Source organism: Callospermophilus lateralis, chromosome 2 (genome assembly GCF_048772815.1).
Source record: "Callospermophilus lateralis isolate mCalLat2 chromosome 2, mCalLat2.hap1, whole genome shotgun sequence".
Classification (NCBI taxonomy): Eukaryota; Metazoa; Chordata; class Mammalia; order Rodentia; family Sciuridae; genus Callospermophilus; species Callospermophilus lateralis.
The window spans coordinates 75,773,223-75,791,019 of NC_135306.1; the positions used below are offsets into that span (position 1 = coordinate 75,773,223).

General features: G+C 40.9%; 1 protein-coding gene across 1 annotated transcript in view; it reads right to left on the reverse strand.

Moving 5' to 3' along the window:
- Gna14 (G protein subunit alpha 14) overlaps positions 1 to 17,797 on the reverse strand; it is a 186,741-nt gene that overhangs the window by 73,465 nt on the left and 95,479 nt on the right. The window contains exon 2 of the mRNA XM_076843501.2: positions 3,133 to 3,317. Within this exon, the coding sequence (XP_076699616.1) occupies positions 3,133 to 3,317 (185 nt within the window). The remainder of the gene's footprint in view (positions 1 to 3,132; positions 3,318 to 17,797) is intronic.

The window sequence follows — 17,797 nt, forward strand, 5'->3', positions numbered from 1 at the left end:
CAGTCCACAGACAATCTGCTTATGATTTGAATGAATTTCTATTTGGTCAGTGAGTTGGGAATAGCTTTTGTGTTCCTATTGTGTGTGTGTGTGTGTGTGTGTGTTGTGTGTGTGTGTGTGTGTTTGGGTTAGTTTTATGTCTTGTAAATAGAGTTTACAAGTCGGCATGCTCAAGTGTTCACATTCTACATATTGCCTATGGTTGCTTTTATGCTACAAAAGCAGAGCTAAATAGTTGTGACAGAGACAGGATAGCCCACAAAGCCAAAAATATTGAATCTCTGTCCCTTTATAGAAAAAGTTTGCTGACTTCTGCCCTAGACCCACAGAGAGCCATGAGTAGAGCCCAGCTTTTTGAGAGCCAATCCAGTGTTCTTTCCACTCAATTTTCTGCCTCTCTCTAAGTCATTCCAGCATGTGGTTCTTCCTAGGCATCTGTCTGAAGGGCAAGAGAAAGTTTATAGAGCACTAATCTAGATATTCGAAGTAAAAAGGAAGAAGGAACCAGCCAGATATAGTATAAGGGGAGGAGGCAGGAGGCATAGCTGACTAGTTCCCAGTTTCATGGATGGTGAATGGAGGGGAATCCTGCCCAGTATGGATCATATCCAGATTCTCTCCCATACCTGATTAGACAGTGGAATTTGAGGCTTTTTGAGTTGACATTTCGATTCAATTTGGGACTCAAGAGTTGTTGCTGGAATAGGTTAAGACCTTCAGGGATATGGGGAAGGAGTGACCGTATTTTGCATTTAGGGTGGATGTGAACCTTGGAAGCCAGAAGGCAGAGCGTACTGGGTTGAACCGCGTTGGCTCTAACGTTCAGGCCCACTGAAGTTCAGAACGTAACCTTATTTAGAAGCAGCACTTTGTAAATGTAATCAAGTTAAGAGGAGGTCATGCTGGATTATTGTGGGCCCTAATCCGATGACTAATGTCCTTATAAGAAGAGGGAAATTTGGACATTGGCATAGAGAGGACAACACCATATGAACACAGAGACCCGGGGGAGGATGCTGTGTGAAGACAGTGGCAGAGACTGGGGTGACATGCCTACAAAACAACAGATTCCCAGCAACCACAGGACCCTGGGAGGGAAGTAGGAAATCAGTCCTTCCTCAGAGGCTCTCCTTGGAACCAACCAACCTTGGTTTCAGATCTGTGATATCCTGAACTCGGGAGAGGGGTATGTTTCTTTTTTATGTCACCCAGCTTGAGGTCCTTTGTGACAGCCAAGGGTATGTTTCTTTTTTAAGTCACCCAGCTTGAGGTCCTTTGTGACAGCCAATGTCCCTAGGACATTGAAGCAGATGAGTGAAAACTGGAGATGGCCTTAGGAGAAAGAATTGAAGAACAACAGAAAGGGAGAAAGTAGTGAAAAGTCAAACCCCACAACATCTTTTTGTTTAAAATATAAACTCAAGGTACCTCTAGAAGACTGTGGAGGAAAACATAACAGACGGGAACCCAGAGGCCTTGGTACCAATCCCATCAGGTTCGCAGACACATGTAGCTGAGGTGGGCAGAACCAGCTTCCACTCAGCCCTTTCTTCCCAAGCGTTCAGTTACAAACCCACCCACCCCTGGATTGCAGGCTTCACCCAGTTCCCCCACTCGGACTGGCCAGCAAAATACATTTTACAACAGGGTAAACAGATGGACTGAAATCACCCGAAGGTAGTTCCTGCCATGACTCTCCTCTGAAGTGATCTTCATCCCCATGGAATGCCTAATTTTTAGAAGATATCATAGAAGGTGAATAAGGATGAAGTATACACCTTCAAAAAGAAAATGCATATACTCAAAAGCAAAGGAGAAAGGGATCATCCCAGTCACTTCTAGAATCCCCCCCACGGCTTAACATGCACCTCTAGCATTCCTTGGCACCAGATATAACCTTTCCCAATTCACCTCACACACTTTTCGGCACAGCACTGTTGAAGGTAGAAACTGTAGGGAAGACACCTTCCTTCAAGAGATTTTGAGACTGCAAGAAAATGGTGCTAGACAAAGTTGCAGAGATAATGTAAAGGTATGTCCAACATTTGTGTCTATTGTGTTTTCCTATGTAAGCCAGTCACCAAGGAATAAAAATGTAATTTTTTTGATTGCTTTGAAACTCTGTCATGTATACATGTATGTATACACACACACACACACACACACACACACATACACACATACACACACACACACACACAAATGCAGGGTCCACAAGTTCATGGTCAAGTTATACTAAATAAAGCCCATGCAATTCTGGCATTATAGCTGCTAAATTCTTTTTAAATTGATCTATGAAAGACCCATTTGAAAAAGAGAATCTTCCTCTTCATCACATCATCTCATACCTTAGTATTGATTATTTAAAATAACCTCTTATTTCTAGTCTAGATTCTTATGAACTCAGACACAGTATTGTTTTCCTATGGATTTGCATTCCAATATACAACATAAAACTTTATTTGCCTTCTCCTCCCACCCTCCCACCTCATTACCTTCCTCTGATCTTAAGCAGATTTGTATGTTCTATAACCAGTGGCCACAGGAAAGCCAATGCCAGATTGACACCACCACTTCATGAGAGCACTTTAGCACTTTGCCAGCTGGGATATTGGCATTGCTCTGGTAAACTCTCTCTCTTTTTCCCAAGAAGAGCTAATTCCCAACATATACAAACAAACCCCACTGATTTCCTCGAGTAGTTGGCAGTGTATTAATGAAAATATTTCCAGAGACTGGAAATTCTTGAAGAGTTGCCCACTGTAAACCCAGTATCTCCTCCACTTTCCACTGAAGAAATTAACTAAGTCTCAAGGATGAAAAGAAAATGTGTACATCTTCCTTGTCCGCTGCCTGAGATAAGCAACTTTGACAACTGCTCAGCCTTCTGAATCCCTGTACACTGCAAAGCATCACAGAAGCATCATCAATGGTATTTTCTACAGAACTTTAGACTACAGAGTTAAGTCCACCTTACTTCTCTCAAGTGTCTCCATCTCAAAAATGTGAGCTCAAGAGCTGCTTTTGGCATCTGACTAAATCACTCAGTGAATCCCTTTGTTCAGAGACATCCACTCACCAGAGCAGGATGGCGTACATTCACCAACAGAGCCAAAGCCCCCAGCACTTTACCTTGTTCTGCTCACACACGTACTGTATCCTCAGGGTGTCCATGGCCCTGATCATGGCTTGCATGGCAGTGAATATGTTTTGGTAAACCAGCTTCGTGAACCCCTTTCTATCTTCATCGCTGTATCCAGACCCATGAATGATTCTCATTTGCTTGATAAAGGTACTTTTCCCACTTTCACCAGTTCCTATAAGGTAAAACAAGTGAAAAACACAGTTAGCTATCTTCAAAAGCAACACCTGAGAGAAAAAGGATCTCCTGGGAGTACGAGTCCATAACACAGCGGATAGGTCAATGAAGTGAACCTGACAAATGCTTATGCAGTTCTAGGGTGCAGGGTAGTACCATCCTGGGCACCGGGAAATGCCTCCCTTCAGTCCTTGCCCTGAGTCCTTGAAACAACAGATAACTGTGTGAGAGAGGCTTGGACACTTGAGATCTTCATTGCTGCTAATATTGACAGTGATGGCGGTCAGGCTGCTGCAGCGTGCAGGAATGATTTGAACAGCAGAAACACTTGGAGAAGAGAAAAGGCTAATTAACTTGCCAGTCCCTGCCTTTCAGACTCATGAATACACTTGATCATTGCACAGTGAAGCCTGGTTTCCCAGCCATGCCAAGTGTCTATACAATTGCTTCTCTTCGTGTTCCAATCTGGAATATGATGCCAAGGCTCCACATTTACATCAGATTGAGATACTGCTTGGCAAGATGATAAAAGCTATAGCAAGCTGGGTGTGGTGGTGTATGCCTGTAATCTCAGTGGCTTGAGGGGCTGGGGCAAGAGGATCATGAGTTCAAAGCCAGCCTCAGCTTCTTAGTGAGGCCCTAAGCAATGTAGTGAGACCCTGTCTGTAAATAAAATATTAAAAAGGGCTGGGGATGGGACTCAGTGCTTTAGTGCTCCTGGGTTCCATCCCTAGTAGTCCTCCTCCCAATACATACATACATACATAAAAGCTGTAGTGTACGTATAGAGAGATATACCAATGGAATTAAAGTATCTCCTAATATATTCTGTGATAGATAAAATTAATCATATGAGATCCCATGACCTAGTTTGAGCTACTCATGGTTCATTTCCAAATCTAAGTGTTAAGAATTTTCTTAAAGGTTCAGGCTGGTGTGCCTATATTAGAATACTTTCCTCAAGTTCAAATGAAGGAGAAACTATCTCAGGACTAGAATGACTCAAGTCATACACTTAAAATAGATGAATTTTATAGTATACAAATTATATTCAATAAACTCTTATCCAAAAGAGAAGTCTAACTCAGTATTTCTGTCAAAAAACACAAGTTTATGTTAAAATATTAATTACAGCATAATTATTGATTTTGCTATAATGAAGGCAAAAAATGCTATAGGAAATGATTTATTAATTATAAGTATTTTATACTCATCCACTTCTCAACGGCCCAAGAGAACCACCAGACTGCAATTATAGTCAAATTCAATCATCTTTGATACTTTTTTTTTTAACTCTCTTTTTTTTTTTTTTTTTTAAGTCTTTCTTTCTATGACAGTTCACTTACAGAGACATGCTTTTCGGGGTAGGAGATGGAATACATTGGTAGTAGTTAGTCAGCTGGATTATAATCTGTGACTATTTCAGCTGAAGGGATGTGGGTCTCCTGGATCTTCTTGCCAGGGTTTTGCAAACACCAGGATGGGAACTACTGCAAGGGCCCAGTTAAGAAAAACTGTCAGAGTTTGGAAGGATTCATCCATGTAAGAAAGACCATCCCTCCCAAGTGACTGTTAAAGCACAAACCTGCTCTTCTGCCTGTCTCTCTCCACTTTTTGTCCAGAGACCTCAGTGGTTGCCCATTCTGCTCAAAGACAGACAATACCCTTCCTGTGGCCCTCCCTGAGCCCTGTGCACATGCTGCTTTCTCTTTCTGGAATGTTCCCTTCTAGGTCTCACCTCTACTCTTGGCCTCATCTGCTCTTCCTGACCAGGTCAAGTCCCTGTTCAATATGTGTTTCCCCTGCCAGTCTATAAATTCAGTCAAGGGAGACAGACACTCTGGTGGTTTGGACATTGGCTCTCTTGGTGCCTGGTACGATGCCTGACACTTAGTACATGTGGGGAGCCACTCTGAATGACCCATGCCTTCCAGTTCTGAAGCAAGAGGCTCTGACCAACCACTACATTTTATGGTGACTTGGGCATTGTCCCAGCCTGGGAAGTAGAAGGTATGTCTTCAGGTGTAAGAATGTCACCCATGGGGTTGAGCTACACTCACCTATTCTTTTGTAATACTACTCCCTTTGCCCTGTTTGGGATAGAATGTTCCATGGAAACGCCCTTTGTGTGTCCCCTTCTCTTGCTCTGCCCTTGGGTGTGGCCTTCCTAGATGTCAGTCAACCTGCTGACAGCAGACATCACGAAGCTAGACTCAGCCCCCTGAAACCTGACCCCTTGCCTCATTTGAATGGCTTCTCCTCAATAAAAGGGGTGTCTCTCTCTCTCTCTCTCTCTCTCTCTCTCTCTCTCTCTCTCTCTCTTTCTCTCCAGATCCTTAAGATCAGAGAAGCCTTCACAGGACCCAAAGAAAAGGCTTCTGTGTCTCTTGTGTGATGATTTCGTGCAGCCCAGTTCATCTGGAGTGACCCTGAGTGGTTTAGTCATGAGGAACTCGACAGGTATATGCTTCATAAATAGTTTTTAATTTTATAAATTATAGTAAAATATACCTGAAATTTACCATCTTAACTGTTTTTAAATGTACACTTTACTTCTGTTAAGTATATTCACAAACCATCTCCAGAACTCTTTTCATCTTGCAAAACTGAAACTCTGTACAATTAAATAATGCCTCCTTGGGCTGGGGATGTGGCTCAAGCAGTAGCGCGCTCGCCTGGCAGGCACGGGGTGCTGGGTTCGATCCTCAGCACCACATAAAAATAAAGATGTTGTGTCCACCTAAAACTAAAAAATAAATATTAAAAGATTCTCTCTTTCTAAAAAAAATAATATAAATAAATAAATAAATAAATAATTCCTCCTTGTTCCTCCTCCACCCCATGCTTATACTTTCTGTTCTATACATTTGACTACTCTTAATACCTCATACAAGTGGAATCGTATGGTTTTTGTGCATTTGTGTTTGGTTTATTTCACTCAGCATAACATCCTCAAGGGTCATCCATGTGACAGCAAATGTCAGAATTCCCTTCCTTTGTAAGGCTATATAGTATTCTAGTATTTTAACGTAATATGGTGATATTCAGTATCCAGTACCTGCATTACTCACCACAAGTGAAAATATGATATTCCATTCTCTCTCACCCTCCCTGTGTTCTATGCGTGGATCGATATGACTGCAACCACGGCACAACCAACCACAGGAATGGCCTGGGAGGAACCTTATACTGATTTACTGATTCTCAGTGACCTTTCTAGGATTTCTTATCCAGTCCTGATAATGACAGATATCATAGTAGTCACTGTGTGCCAGGCACTCTATCCAAACTATCTCCTTTAATCCTCATATATACTCTATGAAATATGTACTATTATATTCATTTTACAGATGATAAACCTGGGACTCAGGTAATCTCTGTAAGCTCACATAGTTAGCAAGAGAAATAACTAGAATTCACTCAACTCCAGTGACAGGCTTATTGTGAGAGAAGAAAATCTGGGTCATGGTTTAAAGGTCTTAGTTATACTGGTCTAAAGAAGGCAAATCTGAAATTCACAGCTGCACATTGAACCCTGAGCCCTGGCTGACCCACCATCTTGCACCACACACTGCTGGGGACTTGCAGGACAACCTTCAGACATGTGAGTTTCCCCATAAGTCTCAGTGTTACCTCACTTCAATCTCCAGAGACAGGAAAGGTGGGTGGTGTCTTCACATCTCAGAGATGAGGCTGGTTGTGAGTCAGGGAAGCCCAGTGTCTGAGGTTAACCACAAATATCACAACCCACAAAGTGCTTTGGATACCTCAGAGGAAGCTCATCATCACCTAACCACCTGTTAGCAGATAGCTCTCTCAGTACACCCTCCATCCAGCATGGGTGGTGCCTGGGATTCACTCATTAGGGTACCACAAACAAGAGGCTTGTTACACAATTGGAACTCAAAGAACTGTTCAGAGAAAAAAGAGAGGGAACAAACATGAGACATCAGTTTTCCTCCTCAGGTCTTATATCACAGACACCTCAAGACACTTAGCTATGCATTGCACAGGGATAGCTGTGATGAGAACAGGTGACCTGCAAGCCATTGCTTCATGGTAACCCTTGGCTGCCTAGACATCATGTGACAATATGAGGATCCATGGGACAATCCTACTAAGAGTTAAGGCAAAATATGCTGAATTGGCACATTGATATTTTCCAGCTGAAATCAGATAAGGAACTATAACTCCAAAAGGGCCCTTTGGTCTGACTTTCCCTACATGCAGCCTGCTGTAAAGAGTTTTTGGGGAGGGGTGTCCTCCATACCAAGCCTGGAAAACAGACTGGTAATGGGGCTGCAGCGAACCTGAATAAAGCTCCAACGTAGCCCATTTCTTCCACTGACTTCTACCTCCAGCCATCTCCTAGTAATATCCCTAGAATTTATGGGGCTTGAGCCCCATATCTATTTGTCCTATCATCACAAATGTATTGTTCTTTGTCTAAAAAGCATAAAAGCAACATGCTGTGGTGATTTCTTCAGACTTCGCTCTCTTGTGAAGATCCCCGTGTACGTGTAGATTTAACTTTCATGCTTTTGTCTTGTCAATCAAGCTGTCACACTGAGTGGGTTCCTAGAGCCAGGCAAGGAACACACATAAGAACTAAGGCAGGTAGAGGGGCTTGCTCGCACTCCTATGCTACACTAAAAGATGTTGCTGCAAAGTCTCAAATTGGACTAGATCTCAGCTCTCACAGAACCCTGGGGCCCTGTCTCTGCTCCTGACTTTGATACTGTCTTGCTTTATTCTATAGCAACCCAGCAGGCCTGAGATCTGGTCTCCCTTGCTAAATTACCCCAAGCAGACATTACTATTTCCACATTTTATACACAAAGAATTTGATATGAATGTAGAGACTATGTGATCACCTTAAGGCAAGCTGTGACTTTGGACCTAAAGTCGGAAAAACCACTTAGACACAGCCCAAATCCTACACCAAGACAGAGGACCTGTCTTGGAATTTGGGGCCATTCACATACAAGGGCTACCCCTACCACCAGTACCAAACACACAAATACTTTTTTTTAATATTTATTTTTTAGAAGTAGTTGGACACCATAATTTTATTTTATTTATTTATTTTTATGTGGCACTGTGGATGGAATCCAGGGCCTCACATGTGGTAGGCAAGTGCCCTACTGCTGAGCCACAACCCCAGCCCACACAAATAGTTTTTAAAAGCCACTGACCTTTGCTTTTGGACATGGACTGTTTCCAAAAGAAAATATTTAGACTGAGTTTTTACGATGAATAAAAATGGTATAAATATATTTGAATAAATACCAATATTTGAAAATATCCCTCAAAGTCCAATTTCAGTTGTTCAAAAAATAAAAAACTAATGTGGGGCAAAAGAGGGCAGACTAAAGGCAAAGATGAGAGAAGACCATGCAGGCTATGGTTGAGAAACACTCAGCTGGGGAGTCCTCTTGCTCTCTTTCAAGCCTCCACCCAACTCAACTCATATCTTCTGTTTTCAAGATGGGAGACTAAAAAACGAGGAAGATTAAACAGGTTATTCAGGGTCCCCCAGCTTCAAAGTTTGGGTCTAGATCTCAGTCCAGGTCTCTATATATACACAGCCTATGGTAACACCATGAGCTACCTGGATATTTCCCCAAATAATTGGTCAGGACATACCTCTCCCACCCACAGAGATTCCAACACTTGAAAGTTTATCTCACAAGCTGCAGAACTGTGCTCTAAATGAAAGGTGGGGTCAGGCTTGGGGAGGTGAGGGTAGGTGAAACTTCATTCTTTCCATAATGACAGGAGTGACAAGGACCACAAGGAACAGGTAAACTCAAACTAAGGACTTAGGTTTCCTCTTCTATATTAATCGGAAATTCAACACATGGACACTGAACATAAAACTATTCATTTATTCACGAAAAGTAAAAGAAAAACAGAAAGGATATGATTTTTAGAATGAAAATCAGTGGTGATTTTTATTGAGGACAGAATGACTTCGTTTTTCCACCCTAGCCGACTTTGCAGAAGAACCTAGGGTTTGGGTCCATGAAGCTTGGCTTCTTGCCTCCTTATAAGGACTGATACATTTGCTCCCCTATAAAATAGAGATGCTGGGGGAGGCTCCTCTATGGTCTGACCAACTACAGAAGGCAAGAACTGAGTCCTCAGCCCAGGAGAAGCTTTTGGTTCACAAGGAGGGGAGAACATTTTGAATGGAAGGTAAATTTTGGTAGCAGGTTTCCAAGAGTTTCTCTTGGATGTGATGGTGGATTGTCCATTCTCAACCCAACATGTAACAATACGGAGGAGTGGGGAGGAGTAAAATTACAATTCTGTTTCTAGATTCTGTTCCAAATATAATTAAGAAAAATGGCTCTTCTCTGTTTTTATTCACTATTTTCATATTTTAAAATAATCCAGCAAAGGCTATATAAATGCAGTCATGTGCCACATGACCATTCCAGTCAGTGAAGGATTACACAAATGATAAAATGGATTATAATCTTACATCACAAGATTTTAATGGCATTGAAAAATTCCTATCAACTAATATTTTTATTGTAACTTTTCCATGTTTAGATACGTTTAGACCCACAAATACTGTTGTGTTACAGTAACCTACAGCATTTCAGTAGAGTAACATGCTGTCCAGATTTGTAGCTGAGGAGCAATAGGCTATAAACATACCTGCTCGACATGTACCAGGCTACATCTCCGTTTGTATAAGTATGCTGCCATGTTCACACAAGGAGGAAATTGCCTTAAGAACACATTTCTCAGGAACACGTGCCCATTTTTATGTGATGCATGTACTTTTTTTAGGGGAGGTACTGGGGGTTGAATTCAGGGGCATTCAACCAACCATTCAACCCACTGAGCCATATCCCCAACCCTATTTTGTATTTTTTTCAGAGACAGGGTCTCACTGAGTTGCTTAGCGCCTTGCTTTTGCTGAGGCTGGCTTTGAACTTGAGATCCTCCTGCCTCAGCCTCCCAATGTATGCACTGTTTTAACTCCTATCATCAATATCCTGCTGTGTTTGAAGCCCTGACATATCATCCTTTGCAGCTGTCCTCTATAATAGTCAGTGGAGAACTTCTGGGGCAGTTCTTACGTCCCTGTCTCTACCCTTATGTTCTCTGACTTCTCTGCAGCAGGCAAAACTGCTTCTACTCTGAGGTTCTTTCCCAGTTTTCTTGCTGTGAAGTTTGCTCTGGATCTTTTGCCTCCCCTCTCCCCATAAATGTGAGTTATTTCCTCTCCCAGGTTAGACACTTGCTTGTTGGTTAAACAGAATGCACACAGCTATGCTGCATGCTTCTCTGCCATGGTTGGCACCTGGGGATCATTAGTGTTCCAAGTCGCATTCTTGCTCCCCTCCACCAGCTTCATGCTTATTCTGGGTGAGGCATGTGCTTCTGACCCTGTAGGGTTCGGAACTTCCTGTAAGACACATACTCTTTGGCTTTCCATCAAGTAACGTTTCTCAGACAGCAGTCATATGCCCACCAATACTGTGATTTTTTTGGTCATATCCATGTACCACCTGTGTGATTATTGAACATTTAACTTTCTTTTATTTAAAGAAATTTGTTATGAAAAGAAATCTGAATGTCATAAGTAAAACATCAGTATTTTCTATCATTGATCATATTAAGTATAATAAGTGAGACTCCAGCAATATTCCAACTAAAAAATATCTTGTCTATGTTCAGTGATCTGGGTAACACATTTTGGAAAGTGCACACAAATGATTGTCCCCTATGAGAAACTGACCCTTTTACTCTCTGCATCCTTAAAGAAGATTCTCTCCCCACCCCCATCCTATTCTCCAGAGACGTCTGAAATTCTACCCATGAGTCTCATTTAGATACAAAATAACTGAGAGTTGAAATTCATGTAACTGAAAAAGGGCCAAGAAAATGTCTTCACACTAAAATTCTAAACTTTCTGGGATTTGAGAAAGCAATGAGGTTCAAGTTTCAACTTAATTTTAAATGCACAGAACGGCTCATGGGGGGAATAAAAAGTTGCTTTTAGGAGCCAAGAAGAAACTGAAGACAAAATAAATCCTCTCCAAGTGATAGACCAAGGATGTCAAAACAGAGAGTCAATTGTTCCAGAATTTACCTAAAATTCAGAAAGACTGTCTCCCTGACAGCCGAGACAGGGGCTGATAAAGCTTCTGAGATTGGCAGTCAGCTCCAAGACTGCCTGCCGATGTTTTGTGAAACCATCGTGAGAAACCACTGTTTTTAGCTCATCGTTACAGGAGACAATGTAAACAGAACAAAATTGTAACTCTTAACAAAAATGAGGACACAATTCTGGATGTTGATAATACAGTCCAAATTATGTGACTGAGAAGCAGAGAGGGGTCTGGACATATCTGATGGGAGCAGCAGGATGGCTGCCTATGGACAGGGACCTTATTTCTCTTGTTCCATTGTAGCTTTGGAACCTAAAACAGCATATAACAGGCACCTAATAAATATTCATGAATGGGTATTTATTGACTATGACAATCAGAATGAAATTGGTCTCAGAAAGCAATAAGGAAGCAGGTTTGCCTCGTCGGAGAAGAAGCGTCTGTTGAACATACAAAGCCCATGACCAGGCACCCACCGCTTGCCCCTTCTGATGACCACATTCAAGACCTGGTGCCAACAGCAGCTTCCATATCAGAGCTTTCTTGTAGCCAAGACAGAAAATGAAGACAATTCTTTCTGTAACATGAAGTGGGAGTAATTCTTAGCTTTAAAGAGGCCCGTCTAGAGGAGAGTGTGTTGACATTTGTGGTTGGCCCCTTCAATCCAGGCCAGCCTCAGTAGTGTCTGCTGACATTGGGCGCTCTGGAAGTACCCACCCACTCTGTGGGAGTTTCTGCATCTGTGTGTGCTGCCATCCTGGAGCTTGTCACTCTAATAATCTATGTATGAGAGTATCTGGCTAATGCTGGGTAAGTTCCAAATTATTCTCTATTCCAATAGACCCCTGTGGTGGGAAGGTGGGGAGAGGACACCATCACAAATGCAGATTCTTGGGCATCTCAGTTCTATTAATCTTGACTGGCCCTTGTAGGAGCCTGGGAGTATGAATTTTTAACCAGTATTCCATAGTTTTCGATGTACCCAGTCCACATATTGGATGAGAAACACTGCTCAAGTCCCTTCTAAAGGGAATCTTAGAATCTCTTCTAATAGAATCTACCTGGTACAGAATGTTCAAGCTTTAAATCATGTTCAATTCAGTTGATGAGTTTTTCTACCAAGTTCCCATTTCATTTCTGCATGAATAAAATATCCTTGCAGGAGCTCTTTTTAAAATATTTCCCCCTTGGAAACTGAAAAGGCACCAAGAAGATTCACATACTCAATTCCACCCAGTCCCCATGTCACCACCACAACCATGGCACAATCCCCAGCTTCTGTTCTTGCACATAGGAGAGGGGCTATTTTTAGTCATAGAAGGAGAAGTAGCAAAGTCCCAGGCAAACTGGACACAATTGGAGACAGGATTTAGAGTCATTCTCTTAACAAAAGAGGTTAATAAAAGAGTTTTGAAATACAAAGGAAACATTGAAAAAAATGAAGCAATGAAGCTCAATGGACACTTTAAGATTTTAAAAAATTAATGCAGAATTTAAGAATTCAAAAGATACTGTATCATAGTTTTTTGATGCAATTGTTAATCTGTAAAATCATCATTATTGCATTCCAAAAAAGATTAGCGGAGATTCCAAGTTCTTTGTATTTGTGGGTTCCATGTCCGTGGACTCAACCAATCATGAATGGAAAAGTAATTTTTAATTCCGCTGTTCAGAACATGTACAGACTTTTCCCTTGTCATTATTCCCTAAATAATACAGTATAACAACTATTTACATAATATTCACCTTGCATCAGATATTAAAAGTAATATAGAGATGACTTAAAGTACATGATAGGATGTGGGTAAATTATATGCACCATTAACATGAGGGACTTGAAGACTGCAGAATTGGGTATCTGAGAAGGGTCTTGGAATCAGTCCCTCACTGATGCCAAGGGATGACTCTATATCCTACATTCTATCATTTATGGGTCATTTGGATTAAGAAAGTACTTTTAAGTCTCAACTCAATTTGTGAGTAGTTCTCATATCAGGCAAAGCCAAAAGGTCATGCTTACAATTCTTTTTAATTACAACTAAATTTTGAATAATTGTTTTTCTAATTCAAGGTATAAAAAATAATGTACTCCTTATATTTGCTATAAATGCATTTAAGAGTTGAAATGCAATGAGACTACAGGAGCAATTTTTACTCTAAATTAATTTGAGCTATTTACCTGTACAATCAAATTTCTTTAATCTGCTTTAAATCTTGTATACTTATAAAAACTCAATACAAACATTTAGCTCAGTGTTAACTACTTTATGTCAGGAAATGGTTGGCACTGATTTACATTCATCTCATAGTCATGTGATCCAGAGATGACTGGAAAACATTATAACTGGCCTTTTTGTAAAAAAATTACACAATTTAGCTCATTCTGTGTCAATAGCTCATCTGTATGAGACTTTGGAAAAATAATAAAATACATAGAATCTTAAGAAGCAAATGCTTACTAGTGACAAAATTCTTTTGGAAAATTCCTTGAACATCCATTACTTTTCCCTGAAAATGAATATAAACACACCAAGGATAGAAAGAGACCTATCCAAATAAGTTCTGTGGCTTACAGATGAAATATTAGTGATTCCATTAGTATAAGTCATTTCTCCTGTAAGGAGGGTCATGGGATCACTTTCTGTTCTAAGGGTCTCTGACTCACAACTATTTCATTTTTTTAAAAAAGGCAAACATTAATGGTTTTATATCTTCCACAGTTTACTGCTGCTTCTGGAAATTAACATTTCCCCCTTCTTATAGGAGCATTCATCAAAAGATGATGATACAGAGGTACCAGTGGAGACATCCGCCTCTCCACCTGTTAGAGAATGAGAACAGCATTCTAGGGTGGGCTACACAAGAATGAGCTCGCAGTAAGAACTTGCTGTTGCATCATGGTCATAACTGTCTGAAGGTTTGGTTTTGCTCATATTGAAAAATAAAGCAGAGAAAAAGTAAAACAAGAATGCTAAGAAAAAAAAAAAGAAAGAAACTGTCAAATATGCAATGAATTTAGACTCTGTTAAGCCTCCATAAGGGCAGGCAAGGGGATAGGGTGCCCCTTTGAAACACTGAAACACTTTGCTGAAACATCAGTAATGACAGAGTTTCTGACCTACTCTCCTCTCCATCCTCCTTCCACATCTAAATACGTTTAAAAGGGAAAAAAAGAAAAGAAAAGAAATATTAGTTAAACAAAGCTATTGCACATGCAATGAAATGTGAGATCAGGTTAAGAATGGAAACGTGAGGATTCCAATACTTTAGGTCTTTAAAAGTAGAATACACTGTCATCCATCCAGGAGAGGAAAGAAATTATTTTTTTAAAGCTCTTCTTAGAATTCTGAAAAATGAAACTAGTTTCATTCAGATTAAATGTATGTTCAAATAGGTATATAATGCTTTTTAACCTGCAGTTCTGATTTTTTTTAAATGTGGATTTATCTTTGGAATGCCCAGTTTAAGAAAGAAATAGGGAAAGTAATAAAATACTGTCAAGGTGACATCATCCACCTAAAACTTAAGCCTGTCACCCTCACCTTGTATCTGCCCTCCTAGGCTTGCTGACTCCCTGGCCAACCCGCCAACTCATCCTCCCATGTCTCCAGCCCGCTTTCCATGAATCTTCCTGAATTTGCAGAAGGACAGCCCGGCCGCCTTCTCCCCATCAGTAGCCCCCCCCCCCCCCATCCAAGGTTTCACTTCCCACAGTTTCAGTTACTTGAAGTCCATTGCAGTCCAAGAATATTAAATGGAAAATTCCAGAAATAAATTTATTTCCCATTTAGATTGGCCAGGGCACTGTTCAAATCTTTCATTTTTCTATTTAGAAGCCTTCTGATAGGACATACGTCTTCCAGTTCAACCCAAACCCCTCCATGTCCTGTCGCCAGTCCCTGCAGTCTTACACCAGGCCCAGCCACACATTTATGGTACTTACTGGAACCTGAAAAAGCATTTAAATTTGTTAGTTATGAAACCTATGATCTCTAACACCCCAGGCCCTGACATTCCATCCTCTTACAGATGGAAATGCCCCTTTACTTCAAAGCACTCCAAACTCCTTTACTTGATAATTATAGATACGGCTAGCCATCTTCCCTTAATAATCAGTTGTTTTGAAAATCTTCTCAGTCCAGCTTTTGTCTCTCCCACAACTAGATTAAAAATAACTTTGTATTTTGTACCCTCCCACAACACCTAGCCTAGCAATCTGCACAGAGCAGACATGCAAGCGCTTTCTGGCTAAAAATCTGAAGGGTCAGTGAGATAAGGTCCTGCAGTTCTTACAGTGCAGGGCCTGCCACAGTGCCACCCTCAGACAGGCAGAGGACCCCTGACCTCACAAGGCTTCGTGGCCTCCTCTTTCATTTTCTCCTCTCGGAAGGGACTAAGGAGGACACAGGACCAAGGGGACTGCCTGACTGTAGTCCATATCCTCTCCTCCATATCTTGCTCCAGGCACTTGGGACTCCAGAATCTCATTGCCCAAATGACCCCAAGCCCATTTCTAGGACTTATGTGGACCCCTTCCCAATCTGCTGTCCTGGAGATGAACGCACCCCTGGTGTGCACATCCATAGGCCTGAAGGGAGGACAAGGGACAGATGTCTGTGAGGGAGTGTAGACAAAACTTGGATGTACTAGGCAGAGTGCACATAAAGTCCTTTGCTCTGTGGGTGGAGGGGGTGGTGAAAAGAGGACACCAGCCAGGGGCTCCCATTTGTACTCTTGCCTGAGCCCTGAAAATATTTAATGCCTCCCTGGCTCAATATGCACCCGGGTTTGAAGAAGTAAACAGTAACAGCAAGATTCGCTTATTTCCAACTTTTATCAAGGACATTCTCCCTGCCTGAGTATATTTTGGTGTAGATCTACTCAATTCAGTTATTTGCCAAAAGAATGGTAGACTGAAAACAGATAAAACCCTTATTTTTCACCCAAGGCTTTTAGGAACTCAAAGTGACTTTGCAAGCATGTAAGAACGGTACTTATTGTGATGCTGGCTAAATGTGCTAAGATTCTTTTAAGTTAGTCAGTGTTTTTGGACTAAGGAGGAAAATACCCAGGAAAATCAGGAGTGATGTCGTGTGTTCACATCCATGTCAATATCCACCTGAAATAGCCATCACCGCGCACTGCACATCTATCTTTCAGATACAGGTATTGTCATAAAATGTATTCCAGGTGGGCACTACAGCGTGAAATCAACTTGACAATGCTAATAAAGTGCATTTAAAATGATTTTCAAAGCAGCCATTGAATCCTTCATCTATTTTCCTATAATTCAACTTAGTGTCTACACCTTGAACTCAGAATCAGACAGAAGAAATAGAAATGAAATGGATTTGGCAGGACTTTGCTGAGGTCAGGTTGTCTATATAAGAATCAAAATTAGTTACAGGTTATAGTGTGCATACTAAAATGTCACTTCTATGATTAATCTCATACAATGGACAGTTATGCTGGTCTCAAGATCAGACATGAGATTTTCTGTTACCAGTTATAATACTGTAAGCTCAGTTTCTGCTTTAACTCCTATATGAGAATAAAAATTCAGTTTTAATTTTCTTAGTGGAGAATATTTCCTAGCATTCTTCTTAGTCTTCTCATTTTTCTTCACCCCTCACACAGACAGTTCTGATTTTTTTCTTCATAGATTTAAAGGAATAATTTGTCAAATTAGCTGAGAAATTTTCATTATACTTTTTATATATTTTTACAAATCAATAAACAACAAAAATCAAGAATATTTGGCTAATGTTCTTTGTAAGAATTTGATATATTTTCTAGCTATTATTTTCCTTCTTCCTTCTTTTTCAAAACCTAAATCATCTTGGGTTCCTAAAGAATTCATTTTCCATTCACTACTTTTTTTTTTTTTTACAACTAAAACTCTGCCCTTTGGATAATCAAAGTCTTGTTCTTTTTTCAACTGAAGTATGACATGTGGTCAACTATTGGCTGACATAAACTCCCCCTCAGCCAGCTCACCCTCATCATTTTGTGGTAGTCACAAAACTAGTCAAGAGATTAGAATAAATGGGATGTTGTCGTCATGCACACACAGTCACCCTACCAATTGTTCAAGTGACCCAAAAATCACTAGGCAGTCAGGTTGTGCAGCTGCCCCCAGACTGCAGCAGAAGTCCCCTTTCCTAGGACCCTGCTTTCACAGTCTGGTCAATTCAAGCTCTATAGGAGGAAACAGGGTGAAAACCTCAAGAAAGGATTATTCTCCCACCAGATCCAGGCACCATCTTTGGGAAATAAGAAACAATAAAAAGGGTTGGTGGCATGCTTTTAATTTTTCTTAAAGGATGACAATTTTCATTGCTCTTGGTTT